The following is a 16,633-nucleotide window of genomic DNA, read 5'->3' on the forward strand; positions in this document are numbered from 1 at the left end:
AAATTCTTCTTTACACAAGTCTCTTCGTTGTAAAGGTTGCACACTGTACTGCTAGCAATTGAGCAGGCCAAGCCCATTCAGCAACAGAAAAGCATTATTCAGTATGAATTCAAGTAATACTTAGTAATTTAAGTCACTTGTTTTCTTCTGCACACTTGATTTGTCAGAATGTGCTGCTGCAGTCGATGCTGTGACAATAAGGTCTGCAGCATGCTCAGCAGTGAAATAGAGTAGTGACCCAATGTACCCAGTTAGAGAGCGTCAAATACTGCCTCGTCAAAATTCTTGGTTAGTCTACAAGCTTGATCTTCATCACTACTGCCTTCGTCAACCTTTGCCTCCTTCCTGTCCTTGATGGCCTTTTTGTTTCAATCAATCAATCAATCAATCAATCAATCAATCAATCAATCAATCAATCAATCAATCAATCAATCAATCAATCAATCACAATCAATCAATCAATCAATCAATCAAAGTTTATTTCACCAGAAAATTCTGGATGGTCTTCAGGGTTAAAAGCTTCTCTAGGCAGCTTGACTGGGTCCCTGAAGACCCTTACATCGGCAGCATACAACGTCCACAGCACATATATGCATATTGGATCATAATTATAACATATGTGAGTAATACTGTAACAAAGTTTATGTAAGGATCACTTGAAGTTAACATACAGAGTTACGGTAGGATTCGCATCAAATGTTTAATACAGCATAAATATCATCGTATAAAGATTTTTGACTGCAAAAAATAAAAGTAAATAAAAATATAGTTATGTTTATTTAACAGGTTTCACAAACAATAAAGAGTAAAAATAGCACTGATAACAGATATCGTGCAACGATGACAAAACCAAAACAGAATGCAATAAGTACAGGATAGGCAAAAGCCACGCAAACAAGACACATGCACGCCATTCCAAAGATAACTATGCGACAGCTATTTGCAACATTGATGTGAAGAATTGACATAGCTGCCATTGTCTAGCAGTAGTTAGTTCAAGAAATTCGTTTAGAATGGATGGTAAATTGAAGTGCAGTGCCTGTAAGTTGCAGGTGCTCTGGTAACGAGGAACAAACCATGTTAAAGTATGTCGCGTATGCCTATTAAGGTAATTAGGTGGTAGGTTTGTTGTAGTTACAAGGAATTCTTTATAAGTGTTGGAAAAGAAGAAGGATCGCAAAATCCGAAATTTGTATAAGTGCTGTACCGGTATGATACCGTATTCCTGAAACACCGTTTCAGTTGAAGCTAGGTAGGAAATGTTTGCAACATGGCGAAGAATCTTTTTTGCAAAAGCAAGATTTTATGTAAGTTCTGTTTAGTTGTGGTAGCCCAGACTAGACTACAGTAGTTAATGTAGGATGCAAATAGTGCGTAATACACTTGAAGTTTTACCTTCGAGGGGAGTAAGCGTTGACATCATGATAATGCGCCAGTAGTTGACAGTTTCCTACATAGCTCTTCCACATGCGAGTTCCAACTAAGGTGAGCAGAAAATGTAACGCCGAGTATCTTGTGTTCGTTTACTACAGCGATGATCTGACCTTCATATACAAAAGGGCTTAACTGTGGAACTACTTTACTCCTTGCACGAAATATAATAATTTTAGTTTTTAGAGGATTAATCTTTATTTCGTTAAGGCTTGACCACGTGGATAGCTTTGAAAGTGTGTTATTACATTGAAATACTAGATCATTTGTTTGGCCCAGAAAATAGTATGCTACTGTCATCGGCATATATGACAAATTTTGCTGATTTTTCCACATTTACGAGGTCATAGATGCACACATTTAACAAGAGAGGACCCAGAATGCTCCCTTGTGGCACACCTCTAGAAATAGGAAGAAAAGGCGATTGGAAACCCTGCAAACATACATTCTGCTGGTGGTTTTTTAAGTAAGATTTCAACAAATCCAAAGGTTTCCCACGAATTCCACATGCAAACAACTTGTCCGCAAGAATCTCATGACTGAGGAAATCGAACGCCTTGGAAAAGTCAATAAAGAGGCCTAAAGTGTAAAATCTGTTATCTATGTTGTAAACTATAATTTCTTTCATTGTTAGTAGGGCTGTTTCTGTCGACCTTCCCTTTCGAAAGCCGAATTGCGCATCTTATATGATATGTTTGTTAGAAAAAAAAAAAAACATTTTACGCATACAAATGATTTTTTCTAAGCCTTTGGAAAAAATTGGGAGAACGGATATTGGCCTGTAGTTTTTCATGGACTGATGTTCACCTCCTCTGTGTATTACACAAACCCTTGCTATCTTCATTTCTTTGGGGAAGGCGGCAGAAGTTAGTGCAAGGTTGAATATATGCTTTAGCACAGAAGAGATACATGCAATGACGTATTTTACTGGCTTTATCTACAGGTCATTTATAACTAAGCCCAGTCGTCATTGACGACTTGATGGTCAGTCGTCATTTGTCAGTTCCAGGAAGGAGGGGGGTTCCATAGGTAGTACAGTGTCCGAAGTTTTCTGCACAGTGGCCCTTCCTATGTGCACCGCCACTCTGTGGTGGCTATGGAGCGAATTGGTGGTGCCACTAGGTGCAGTTGTTGTAAAACAACAACAAATGCACCCTCACTCCCTTCTCTAAAAATAAAGGAATTTCTGTAAACCAGGGATGAACCCACCCACATACTCCACTGGTCAAGTGCAAGCCTCTGCCACTGAAAAAAAATTACTGGCTACACCACTGTTGAAGCACACACTATGAGAGTCATCATATTGCAGAATACATGGAATATAGCACTTTTGATATTGTTCACATGATGCAGGATTTCATAGCCTGTCCAAATTCTGTATATGGGAAAGACTGACAATTTTTCAGACTACAATTTTTATTACCAGCATACAACAGGAGTTACAGTTCCGACTTGTCCAAAATTTCTTATGCTACCCACTGCACAAGCTCTCCTTTTTACATGTCAAGCCAATCAATTTATGTTTCCTGCTCACAGCACACAGTCAAAAATTTGATGCATTGCTATGCCAGTCTGAAAGGGCATGTTGAAGTATACTTTCAAGCCTGTGCTCTTTTGATCTTACACACTAATATGTGGGCATAGTTATATTTAATTATTGATCAATGCTATTCCTCCAGAATAAACAATAATCTTTATTACAAGAATGGGTGAAAGCAGCGCAATGCCATCTCAGCCATCTGTGATTAACTGAACTGAATTATGGGGTTCTACTTGCCAGAACTACGATCTGATTATGAAGCACGCCGCAGTGGGGGGACTCCAAATTATTTTCCGCCACCTGGGGTTCTTTAACGTGCACCTAACTTTAAGCACACGGGTGTTGTTGCATTTCACCCCCATCGAAATGCGGCTGCCATGGCCGGGATCTGATCCCATGACTTTGTGCTTAGCAGCACAACAACAAAGCCACCAAGCAACCATGGCGGGTCAGCTGTGATTACTGGCCCTCTTTGTTATTTGCAAGGTTCCACCAGTATAGCTAATCACTAAGGGATACCATTCTATCATTGCGGAAAGCAAACAATGCCAGGTGACTTTCAGTGATAGATGAAATGCACATACAAAAACTACATTGCAACAGTGAATGGTGACACCAACATATCAGATTAAAAAAACATACCACTCTTCAGCTTTGTAATTGTTGGCATCATAAATAACTAAGTTGTGATTCTTTAAAAATTTTATGAAGGCAAACACTTACTTCAGTAGCTTTAAGAGTGCTCCAACAGCTTACTAAAATGTGTGGCTTCTGCAGAAGTTGCTTCACAAACACTGGCATCATATAAAATACGCACTATCTTAAGCACAGCTGATGGATTATGCTAAATCTGATGCATTTTTCCATGGCTGAGAACTCCATGACTTGCTTCACCAATGCGTCCATCATGTTAAGAACAAGCTGCCATAAATACAGCAAGAGACCTCTACAAGACACCTCTACAACCCAATGACCTAGATTCCTATGTCTCAGCCAAATTCTTATTGTTTGCATGTATTGTGGGCGCCTCTAGAGTGAAGACTCTGACAATGAATTTGCTTGTACACTGGAGAAATTTATGCCTCCCTGAAGGCCGATTTGTTGCTCTACAATGAATGCACATAGCTGCACTGCCACTACCCTCTGCAGACACTACTGATATGCGGCGCATGGTGAGCACAAGTCAACACCCCAACAAATAGGGAGGGTTTGGACTCCATAGTTGCAGCTATGGTAGCCCACCCATATTTAAAAAAAAGGAAAACAAAACAAACTAACTAAACGCAGCCCAAATGGCCAAACACTCTGACAAGTAGCCATGAACCTCGATGTCATAGTGTCAGCTGTAGTTGCACATTCCATTGGCAGAAGTGTGCAGAAAAAAATGATTGGCTTCTTTCACGAAGTACTATCTCTTGAATTCATGTTAAATAACATTTTTTGGTGAATGTGCTTAGCCTGCTCTCCTGAGAGCAGTATGGTCAGCAATATTTACAACACAGTGACTTGTATAACCAAGGACTTTGGAGGTCCCAACCACTTTGTTATAAAGGCATTCGACAGTGGATCACTAATTTTCCAATCATAGTTGCTCACACAGCTAATGTTCATACCAGACATGCATGCACTAGGTTAAAAGATTGGATCTCCTAACTGCACAGAGTGACACAAAGACATAGTAACAACACACCCAAAATGTCAAGTGCCATCTCCCTGGCAAGCTCAATGGCACCATCCTTGCCAAATATGTGTGACTCGTGGCCACAGCTTGGACAGGCTAGCCGACTCATATTCTGCACCAGCCCAAGGATAGGCACGCTGACTTTTCGGAACATCTCAGCCCCCTTGCGTGCATCGATAAGTGCAATCTCCTGAGGTGTAGTCACTACAACGACCCCTGCATTGATAAAGATAGAGTATATAAATGCATAAATGCCCCTCAATAAGGCAAGCAGCTGCTGCCCTACACAACTTTCACAAAATATGTCCACACATTTTACTGTGCCAGGGTCAGTTTTCTTTGGTGTCACGACTACAATAAACAGCAAGATGAAGTTCCCGGTAAAATATATCAACATCAGTGACTAACAACCTGACACAATGGCAATAGAACACAATGACAAAATGGCCACCACAAGACAAAAACACACTAATACTCAGATTTCAGGCCACATCCATTCTTTGGTTTTAAAGGTACGGAGAGATAACTGGTTAAGCACCTGTTATTGCTAGCAAGAATTTATCTTCTTTTTCTTTTGAGAAGCACTCTGCCTCTCAAGGCTACAGGTGAACCTTGGGATAGTTCTATAGTCTTTAGAGTAACATAATTGGCTATTTAAGGACTTCAAATTTAGGAATAGGGTGACTCAGTGTGGCTCCCTCACTTCTGCTCAGTTTACGGAAGAGGGGTAAAGACGTTTCTTAAAAGGGCATCTACCACCTCTGCTGCTAGCCAAGTGCATCTGGTTGCTGTTAGCGGAAAATGCTTGGGTTTGGTCATCCCCATGAATGATGTATTCTAGAGATGGCCGGAAACCCACAAAACCTAAAAGAAAGTTCCAATGGATTGCAAAAGTCAAGCAGTAGTGCAGACAGTAAAATTTTATTCCATATCACTCTCTTCAAGCTATGAGTGCTTCACTTAAGGCACTGTCTAGCTTTCTTCAGTCTGATAAAGGTGCTTTTTGATACTGTCGCACTATGTATTCACTGTTGAGCCATGCTACCAGTATATTCCACTTAAGTATGCACCTTTTCCCTGGCACTACAGCATGGCCTACACAGTTAGTATTGATTCTCTTGGCATTGAGAACATGTTTAGGGGCCCACAGCTATGACAAGCTTTTGAGTTTTTCCGTGTAATATTCTTATCTTGGCACTAAAGGTTCAACATGTAATTTAGCACTTTCAGACCACCAGATAAACTTCACAAAGACCAACGCTGAGTAAAGTCAGGTTGAGGGTTGAAAAATGAAGCTAAAGCTTATACCTAAGCTAAAGCATATACCTCAAACACAGCTGTCTGTTGTATTTGAGGTATGTTTTGGTTGTATATATAAAGTATACCGGTTGTTGGACTGCCCTCAAAGCATTCAAATAATTAAACAAAACATTGCAATAGACATGAGAAACATTCTTTATGTGGCGGCATTCTATCTACACTGGTGTAAATTTACAATGCAATAGTGATAGATTCAATGATGATTTATCCAATATTTATTAATTAACTTCTTGACTGTGCTGTATTTGAGGTATGTTTTGGTAGTATATGTAAGATATACTGGGTGTTGGACTGCCCTCAATGCATTCAAATAATTAAACAAAACATTGCAATAGACATGAGAAACATTCTTTATGTGGCAACATTCTATTTACACTGGTGTAAATTTACAATGCAATAGTGATAGATTCAATGATGACTTATCTAATATTTATTAATTAACTTCTTGACTGATTGCTTTAGGCCACATGCTGTAACAGCAGAATTTAGGCTGAATAGTGCTAAAGGCATGTTCAATTATTAGGGACCCTAAGAGTAGCACCAAAGTCAAAAAGGTTTGTCCCCAAAGTTAGTTGCAAAATCCATTGATGCACCACATGCAGCCAACAGCATACATTTTCAAAGTACAGAATTAAATAAAAAACATAATTTTGTTACATCTCCACCACTGAAACTGTAATTCAGACATACAGTGTGATGGTAGCACTAAATTTTTTGCTTCTTGGGATGATGTGTTATCAGACAAATTTCTGTTTTTGCGGATCCTTTGTGGTTGGGTGAACTTTCCCCCACTGTACATAAGGAAAGCTTTGCGGGGAAAGACATGTGGAATGCCTTTCATCGCGAGGCAGGGAACATCTCAGAAGTGGTGCTAGACTCGGGACTCCTACTCGGTGAACACGCCTTGAGCAGTTACTAGCCTCAATTCTGCAACCAAAACATGGACCCAAAAGATATTATTTTGGAGGTTAAGTAGTAATTGAGTCAGTTAAATGATTATTATATAAATTATTATATCCGGCAGCATGAATGTGTCCCTCCCAAAAGTGAACTCTTTTATCTCTAGTGCACTGTTTTATATAACTGCTTGAAAATATTTAGTGAAACACACTGTCTGTGGCTCCTGTAAACATGAACCAAGACTTGTCAACTAGTAGTACTGGTTGTTTGTGCCATACCAGAAAGCTGGGAAAGCTAGTGAGTGCTGACAAGAAGATAAGACCAGAGAAAAGTGTTAATACTTATGCGGCTATAGTACCAGGTCTATAATTTAGGTTTTTATTTCTACATGTTAAACATCATCATGAAAAAAGAAAAGAAAAAAAACTGTTTCAGTGACAAGCAAAAATTTGGAGGACACTTAAGCTTCGCCTATAAGAGTGGAACACGACAGCATGCAAAGATCCCTGACTGCTTCTCACGCTTCCCAGCAAATGCAGCATATCTAACCGTAATGTTTACCGGGAAATGCTCATGGCAAACACTACGCACAAAGGCAGCCCGCCTTCAAGCATAATGTTTGCCACAAGCGTTTCAGCTAGAAATGCAGCCTCTTGCGTGGGCGGCGATGTGGCGGAGGCGGGCGCCACCTGGAAGTGTTTCAAGGAAACGGCCGCTGCTCCGTGGACTCTAGGATATTCACGCGCCGGTGCGTGCAAATGGCAGATGCCGTGGCCGGTCGATTTATTTTATTTATTTATTTATACAATACTGCAGGCCCAAATGCAGGGCCAAGCAGGACGGGCAGAATACCTAAATATTTACATATGCACGTATATATATACATACACACATGAAAAGAAAATACAAAAGCAATGCAACATATGTAAATATCAGAAGAAAACAAAAATGAAAGCGATGACTAATAAGATTAAGAGAAGGTACACTGAAGGAAGACAACTTGACAAACATTAGAACAGTATCACACGCATATATATATATGAGTACTTGCAACCACTATCAAGAGAGGGAAAAAGAAAGAACAAGTATCAGAAGTTGAACAAGCGACCATTGCAAAATACTGAAAATAATAGAATAAGAAAGATGTGGAAAGTATCAAACAAAATTCACACGTAAAAAAAAAAAAGGAAAAAGAAACCAGTAACAAGGCTTGCCGACATGGCAATAACCCTAGTATTAAAGACATGCGTTCAACAATTGGTGTTTATCAATTGTGATAATGGCAGGCTGTTCCAATCTGTTACAGTGCGCGGGAAGAAGGAAAACTTAAAGAGGTTAGTTCGGGTGTTATAAGGAGTTAAAGAATCAGCGTGACGATGCCGTGTTCGGTGCGCTGTAAGTGGTTTAACATAAGCCTGTTTTTAAGCGAGAACAGAAATTTCAGTCGTATTTTCCTTCGTAGTTGTAGCGTTTGAATATTATGTTGATTCATTAGGCTAGTAGGAGAGTCGCTCAGTCTATATTTAGAAAAAATAAACCTGACAGCTTTATGTTGGACCATCTCTAAAGCGTTAATGTTCATTTTCTTATAGGGATCCTACACAATGCATGCATATTCTAGTTTCGGTTGGATGAGTGAAGTGTAAGCCAGTAGTCTAGTACCAGAAGGAGCGTGCTTTAGTTTGTGCCTGAGGAAACAAAGCTTCCTGAAAGACGAGTTACATATGTTAGAAATGTGGCTATTCCAGCTGGTCACTGGTTATTGTGATTCCAAGATATTTATATTGGCTGACCTTGGTCAGCGGTGCAAAGCTGAGGTTGTAGACAAACAACATTTTTTTTTTTTATGGACATGTAAACAGTTTTTTCTCTGTTCAATTCCATGCCCCACTGACTGCACCAGGAAAGAATGTTTTGAAGGTCAGAGTTCAGCATTAATTGATCTTCATCGAAAGTAACCTAGTTAAACAACACACAATCGTCAGCAAATAGTCTAACTTGAACAGGATGAGAAATTTCGTCAGTGATGTCATTTATGTATATTAGAAATAGTAAAGGTCCTAGCACACTACCTTGAGGTACTCCAGAGGTTACTAAAAGTTTGTTAGAAGAGTAATTATTAGAAGTAATTATTAGAAGTAATTATTAGAATTAATTAGAAGAGTAAGTTTGTTAGAAGAGTAATCTATATTAATGATCCTGCTTCCTGTGTGAAATTTTCAGCTATTAGACTTTTTGCTGATGACTGCGTTATATATAATAAAGTTACTGACCTCAATGATTCTCGTAAACTCCAAGACGACATTAATAATGTTTTGTTATGGTTTAACAAGTGGTCTATGAAGCTTAACCAAAGCAAATGTAAATGCATGCGGGTATCACAGCGTACTAATACTACTAATCTGTATACATATTTCCTGAATAATAGCCCTCTCTCAGTTGTCTCGTCGTACAAATACCTTGGACTAAACATCACCAGCAACCTTTCCTGGCACATGCATGTCGACATTATATGTAGCAATGCCAATCGCATGTTGGGCTATTTGCACCGAAACTTCTCATCCGCACCATCGTCACTGAAACTAACTCTGTACAAAACATTAGTTCGCTCCAAACTAGAATACGCATGCGCCATTTGCGACCCACCTAACATTACACTCATAAACAGCATAGAAGCCATTCAAAATCGTGCAGCGCGTTTCATCTTATCAAACTACTCCCGACATGCTAGCGTTACCTCAATGAAGACAACGCTTAACTTGCCAGAACTTTCTTTCCGTCGTAGATGCTTCCGCCTTTCGCTATTCCATAAAATATACCACCACAACCCTTTGTTGAAAGAACAGTTCATCACCCAACCGTCATACATATCATCTCGCTCTGACCATAGTTTCAAAGTTGGTGTGCCGTCTTCACGTACTAAACTTTGCAGTAATGCATTCATCCCTAGCACAAGCAAAGATTGGAACCACCTTCCCGCCACCGTTGCAGCCATCCTGGATACCGACACCTTCAAAACCAGCATTCATGAAACGCCACGTTGAATCTGTCTTTGTATATTGCACAAATGTTTTGTTATGTTTGCCCACTCCTTTCTGTAATGCCTTCGGGCCCTGAAAGTATCTTAAATAAATAAATAAATAAATAAATTGAAACAAACTGCTTGCGATTAGACAGATAAGCCGCCACCCAGTTAATAATATAGGCTGGAAGGTCTATTGACCGTAGTTTTTCTATAAGTTTATTGTGAGGAACAAAGTCAAATGCTTTCTTAAAGTCTAAAAATATTACATCAATTTGGCTTGACTTGTCAAGAGCACTTGCACAGTTGTGAACAATTGTGGTTAATTGTGTCACAGTAGAGAAACCCTTCAGGAAACCCTGCTGATGAGGAGACAGTACGCTGTAGTCACTTAGGAATTTGGTTATTTCATTAGCTATAATATGTTCGATTAACTTGCAACATGATGAAGTTAATGATATCGGATGATAACTAGTTACTAGGGTTTTGTCACCTTTTTTCGGTATGGGAACGACACGTGCAGTTAGCCAGTCTGTAGGAAGATTAGCCAAAGATAACGAGGAACGGAAGATAACAACAGGAAAAGGGGCTAACGCTTCAGCATATCTGCACAGAAAAGCGTTCGGTATGTTGTCTGGTCTTGGAGATGATTTAACTTTGAGGTTCAGCAGCATCGACACTACACCTGGTTGCGAAACAATATCAGAGGTCGAGTTGCATGACATGCAGTTAAGGTTTAGACCACCATCAAAATGTGAAAAAACACTCTCAAAATAATTACTGAAATGCTCCGCGATACTGGCTGCGATACGCGACATGGCCCTCGTGAACAATTTGGTCAATTGACTTGGTTTTTGTGCTTAGAAAAGCCCAAAATTTTTGGGGTGCCGTTTGAATGAAATTTGGCAATGTATGGTGAAAATAGCAGCGCTTAGCTTGCCACACTTCTTGGTTTAGTTTATTTTGGATTTCGTGAATTGAAACACGTGAGGCACATTGTTGTCTTAAGCGCTTAACTTTTCTTTTAAGGTGCAAGATCTCTCTCGTTATCCAGGGAGTAGTCTTGGAAATTTTTTTAGTTTTATTAGGAATAAAGTTGCTAAGGCAGTGAATGATAATTTCTTTAAATTTATCCCAAAGAACAGTAGCATTGTTACTGTGAAAGTTATCAAGGCATTGTTCAAGATAATCCAAGACACTTTCGTCTCTCGCACGAGAAAAATCTTTAGCAGTGGTTGTTTTACATTTTTTTGTGTTTAGCACTTCCAAAGAACAAAAAAATATACCAGACTATAATCAGAAATTCCAAGTTCAACCGAAACAAAAAAGTTTTCTAATGAACGACTTACAAAAACGAGGTCAAGTATGGTTGCAGATGCACCATAGGTGCACATTGGCTGTTTTGCAACCTGTTGTAGATTGTGAGACAGAATGATGTCAGGCAAGTAACCTAAGTGTGAATTAATCCTGGTGCAGAGAAACTCGTTCTCCCAATCAATATCTGGTAGGTTCAAGTCACCTATAAGTAGCACTTCATCGCTTGTGTATGAAACCATGTGTTCAAAAAGATCACGAAAGAATCACGAAATAACAGAGTAGCGGATATAGTTTCTTTTACCAAAACTGCTACCCCACCCCCTCTAGTACACCTGTCACAGCGATATGCTTGATAAGATGGAGGAAACACAACAGCATCTTCAATATTGTCATGCAACCATGTTTCTGTTATCACAACTACATGGGGATTGTAACCCATGATAGTTGCCTCAAGGCTTTCCGATTTATTAACGACACTGCGGGCGTTGATGTTTAATATTCTCAGATCTTTAGCACCAAGGGAAGTGTCAGCGGAGGCAAGTCAATCATTTTTCGAAGTATTTAAATGGCCGTCAATTTTGATCCTCAAGTTCTTACTGTCATCCCATGTGAAAAGCTCATTCTTAATACGAATCTTATCATTATTTAAGCGAACTTTCTTGCCTTGTTCTCTTTCACTTTTAGCACTGTACCACAAGAATTTACGTTTCCTTCGTGTGCTGCGCGAGTAATTGTTTTGAATCAATATTTGACTACCCTTTAATTTGTACGCACTTTTTAAGACAAGCTGTTTTTCGTTAAAATCCTGGAAGTAAATGATGACCGGTCTCTTGTTACCTTTGTTACAAAGACGATGAATTCGGCCGACAGATTTGCAAGGAACAGCAAGCTTTGCAGAAAACACCTCGTCAAAAACTTTATTTTTAAGAATAGGTTCAGTTTCGCCGGCATCCTCCGGAATGCCAAAGAATTGGTAGAAACTCTGGAAAAGGGGTTTGTTTCAGTTTTCGCGTAACAGAATTATGTTTTCTCGTATATTCAAATTACAATCTGATGCTATTATGTCAGTAGGTTATGTCTAAGTCTTTATGATTTTTCTACGTATTTCACCTTGAGAAATACAATTAGTTCAGCAACTTCCTTGTGCCACACGGAGGGCCTGGGTATGAGTGGTTCAAAAATCTTTTTGCCGAAACGACGTCCGATGCTGGATTTTCTGCAACACGGGGCCCTTAACGCTCTCGCATTAACAACACACTCCAGTTACAAACATGGAAGTTGTGCTGCTACATATTACTTGAAGAAAATAAAGGAAGCGGGGGGGGGGGGGGGGGGGGGCTAAAGTTGATTGACTTTCTCAGGAATAGGGTATGCAGACATGTCACACCTGCACCTTTAATGAGCAGCCAGCCCATGGAAACGCAACAGTGCAGATGGAATCAACCTGCACAAAAGGAGGCAATATGCTGGGCAACCAAATGAATATACCATCATGCTGCACTATGGTTAGTCTTATTATTTTTACTTTTTCATAATGCATTGTGTACCTCATCCAACACCATCAGCTGCTGTTTTAGAAATTATTGCTTTCTGAGTTGTTTTCTCTGGCACCAATCACCTTAACTTGAGACACTAGCCATAACACTTGCTTTAGCTGTGTAGTACCCTGTAAGAAGTGGGTAATGACAGCTCTGCTGCAGCTAATGACACAATAATCCCCAACATGAATGAAATGAAGGTAAGGGAACACATCATCACCCTGAGATGGGATGGTCTGGATATTACCATCATCATTTTCATCCAGTGCAGTGCTACATGCTGCAATAGGACCACTCTAGTCAACGGTCACTTGTACTGATATATTTTACTGACAATTAAAGGTACAACATTAGCAAGGAAATCAAGCATAAAGGCCCAATAACTGAAACTCCTGCTGTTGCGCCCTTTCCAGTCTTCAATAATGACCTAGGACAGAAATGATAGATCACAATGTGGCAATAGAGCAGCAAGATCCTTACAAGTTTGGTGGTATTGGTCAAGCACTCGCAGATGTCACCCTCCAGTCAATTTGAAAAATGCAAAACTGCTTAGGCACTCTACTTATCTGGAATGTGTCAAGGTTAATGTGGGTTACATTCCTTAAAAAAAAATTATAACTTTCTGCTCGTAAAATTATGCTTCGACGTTCTGATTTTATAGTAAAGTAGTCAAATCGAAATCTGTGCTAGAAGTTACAAAAGGGCACCTAATGCAGTGATGGCGCCTTGAAGCACGACACATTTCACTACACTTGAGCATCTGCACAAAGGCATTATGGCCATCCCCTACAGGCTGCAACTCAGTTGAAAAGAAACCTGCTTTCTATAAGACGAAAATTTCATCAGTTTTTACAAACTCAGCATTCCTGCCTGATATACGAGTGCATCTTTCTTCTGTTGCAATAGTAGTTGGTTTCAAGATTTCATGTTTTTTTTTTGTTGCTGAAACATAGTGAAAGATTGCACACACACTTTTTGATGCATGCAGAGTGTGAGAGAAGTTACTTATATATATCTACACTTTCTTTAATAGGGAGTTATAAAAAAAAACTCTACAATGTATCACATCCATGTCATTAATCAGGTTATCGAGAAATCCTTAGAGTACAATAAGCCTCTCTATATGGCTTTCATAGATTACTAAAAAGCATTTGATTCAGTAGAGATACCAGCAGTCATAGAGGCATTGCGTAATTAAGGAGTACAAACTGCTTACGTAAATACCTTGGAAAATATGTACAGAGATTCCACAGCCACCTTAATTCTACACAAGAAAAGTAGGAAGATACCTATAAAGAAAGGGGTCAGACAAGGAGACAATCTATTCAATGCTATTAACTGCGTGCTTGGAAGAAGTATTCAAGCTATTAAACTGGGAAAGTCTAGGAGGAAGGATTGACGGCGAATACCTCACCAACCTTCGGTTTGCCGATGACATTGTTCTATTCAGCAACACTGCGGACAAGTTACAACAAATTATTGAGGACCTTAACAAGAGTGGGGCTGAAGATTATTATGCAGAAGACAAAGATAATGGTAAATAACCGGACAATGAAACATGAGTTCAAGATCGCAAGTCAGACTCTAGAGTCTGTGAAGGAGTGCGTTTACGTAGGTCAACTAATCACAGGGAACCCTGACAATGAGAAGGAAATTCACAGAAGAATAAAAATGGGTTGGATCGCATACAGCAGACATTGTGAGCTCCTGACTGGGAGCTTACTGTTATCATTGAAAAGGAAAGTATACAATCAGTACATTTTATTGGTGCTGACATATGGGGCAGAGACTTGGAGACTGACAAAGAAGCTTGAGAACAAGTTAAGGACTGCGCAAAGAGTAATGGAACGAGGAATGCTAGGCATAACTTTAAGAGACAAAGAGAGTGGTTTGGATCAGAGAGTAAATGGGTATAGATAATATTCTAATAGACATTAAGGGAAAAAAATGGTGCTGGACAGGTCATGTAATGCGCAGAATAGATAACCGTTGGACCATTAGGGCGACAGAATAGGTACCAAGAGAAGGGAAGCGCAGTAGAGGACGGCAGAAGACTAGGTGGTGTGACGAAATTAGGAAATTTACGCCTGCTAGTTGGAATTGGTTGGCGCAGGACAGGGGTAATTGGAGATCGCAGGGAGAGGCCTTAGTACTGCAGTGGACATAAAATAGGCTGATGATGATGATGATAAAAAAAAACACATTTTTCACAGAGGCAGCTCCAAATACTAGCACATGAAATTGTGAACATACTTGAAATTGCAACCTTTGAGATAAATTCCACCGGCTGAGTTGCAGTCTAAAGCAATGAATTAAGCAGTAAAATAAACTACGACATGACATTCATTGCAAAAGAGTAGCATATGAAAGAGTAAACAAAATAGAAAGAAAAAAGAAACGGTAATTTTATGCTCCCAAGAATAAAAGGTCCTGAACCAAAATAAACGGTAATTTTTGAAAGGGCATACAAAACTCTGTCAATGCCTTTAATGTTATAACAATATCAATAGAAAAGCAAAGACATCTTCAAAAGCATTACCTGACACTGGAATGTTCTGGGAGATGGAAAGCTGCGTGTCTCCAGTTCCTGGTGGCATATCGACAACAAGGTAGTCCAATGGGCCCCATGCTACCTGAAATATATTAGGAGTCAATCAACACTACAGAAACAAAATTTTCATTTCAGTTTTTAAAAGCGTACTGAAGGTGCACAAACATCAACAACCATGAGATCAAAACTCTTCTAGCTTGTTCACACTAGTGATGCGCATAATTGCGCGACTGAATTGGTCACAAATGATTGCCTTGGTTGAAAAGCTGCTCTTTTGGGTCAGTTTTTCTCTGCTTGGTTTTTTTAGTCATGCAACCGCAGTCACAAACCTACTGAACCAATCAGTGGCACAGAACCAGGATGTCTCTATATGCTGATGCTTATTTTATGTGGTGATGGCAGTGCGAGCAGATGTAAAATGGAATCAATGGAGAGACATTTCTGTGTGGTGACGGGCGGGTCGGCTTAGTTGTTGTTGTGGACATCGGTCACCGTGAGGCGCTCCTTCGTCACCAGTCAGTCAACTGCACAACCTCTGTCAAATGCCGATCTCAATGAGCCCTTAGTGGTGCTCCATTACATGTGCACTTAACCTGCAAATGCAACATCAGCAGCAGCCTGGCAGCCTGGCAGCCTAGGTCTATGATGCTGAGATGTTTGGAATGTCATACCTTCCATAGTCAACCAGCCCATTGTCTGCTTGTCTTGCATTGTCTAGCATCATCTGCCACCTCTCACTACTTCCAATGAAAGGATTAATAACATGGATATGTCATGGTGTTTGCGACACTTTAAACTACACAACATGCAATAAAAACTAGAAACAAAAGAAGGAAACACATTTATGCTTGAGAGGTGTTTATCATACTTGGAACCAATGCTGAGACTGGTCCAAATAAACATAAAAGAGCAATAGAAAACTCCTCAATAAATATGCACCAGCGATAGTGGTTCTCATGTAGGTCTTTGGACATTCTGGGGTCTGCAACAACAATCAGGGTGTCAGCAAAGCCCTTCCTTCTCAGTGAGCATGCTCCTTCGTTTCCTTTCTTGGTGCTTGTACCAGATACTGTAAGTTGTCCCCACACACCAAATTACATGCAGGTGTAACTAAATAGTAATTTTTTGCAGGAGCAGCGGCATTCTCTCTTTGCAAACTGCTGAACCTGTACTTTTTGTAAGCACTCCTTTTCACCAGTTGGTGAAGTCCCCTTCACTTTCCCAGGCCAATAACAGGACCCATTGTGGGTACAACAACAGGGTCTACTAAGCAATGAAGGATATTGGGCTCACACACTAAAGACATTGGCATTTACTAGCGTCAGAAAAAGAG

The 16,633-nt window shown here is 39.8% G+C and overlaps 1 protein-coding gene across 2 annotated transcripts in view; it reads right to left on the reverse strand.

Moving 5' to 3' along the window:
- Nubpl (NUBP iron-sulfur cluster assembly factor, mitochondrial) overlaps positions 1–16,633 on the reverse strand; it is a 52,438-nt gene that overhangs the window by 10,459 nt on the left and 25,346 nt on the right. For both annotated transcript variants that reach the window (XM_065451167.2, XM_065451166.2), the window contains exons 7-8: positions 15,289–15,382; positions 4,662–4,868 (exon numbers count right to left, since the gene is read on the reverse strand). In XM_065451167.2, coding sequence (XP_065307239.1) covers positions 4,662–4,868; positions 15,289–15,382 — 301 coding nt within the window. The remainder of the gene's footprint in view (positions 1–4,661; positions 4,869–15,288; positions 15,383–16,633) is intronic.

This window comes from Dermacentor albipictus, chromosome 1 (assembly GCF_038994185.2).
Source record: "Dermacentor albipictus isolate Rhodes 1998 colony chromosome 1, USDA_Dalb.pri_finalv2, whole genome shotgun sequence".
Classification (NCBI taxonomy): domain Eukaryota; kingdom Metazoa; phylum Arthropoda; class Arachnida; order Ixodida; family Ixodidae; genus Dermacentor; species Dermacentor albipictus.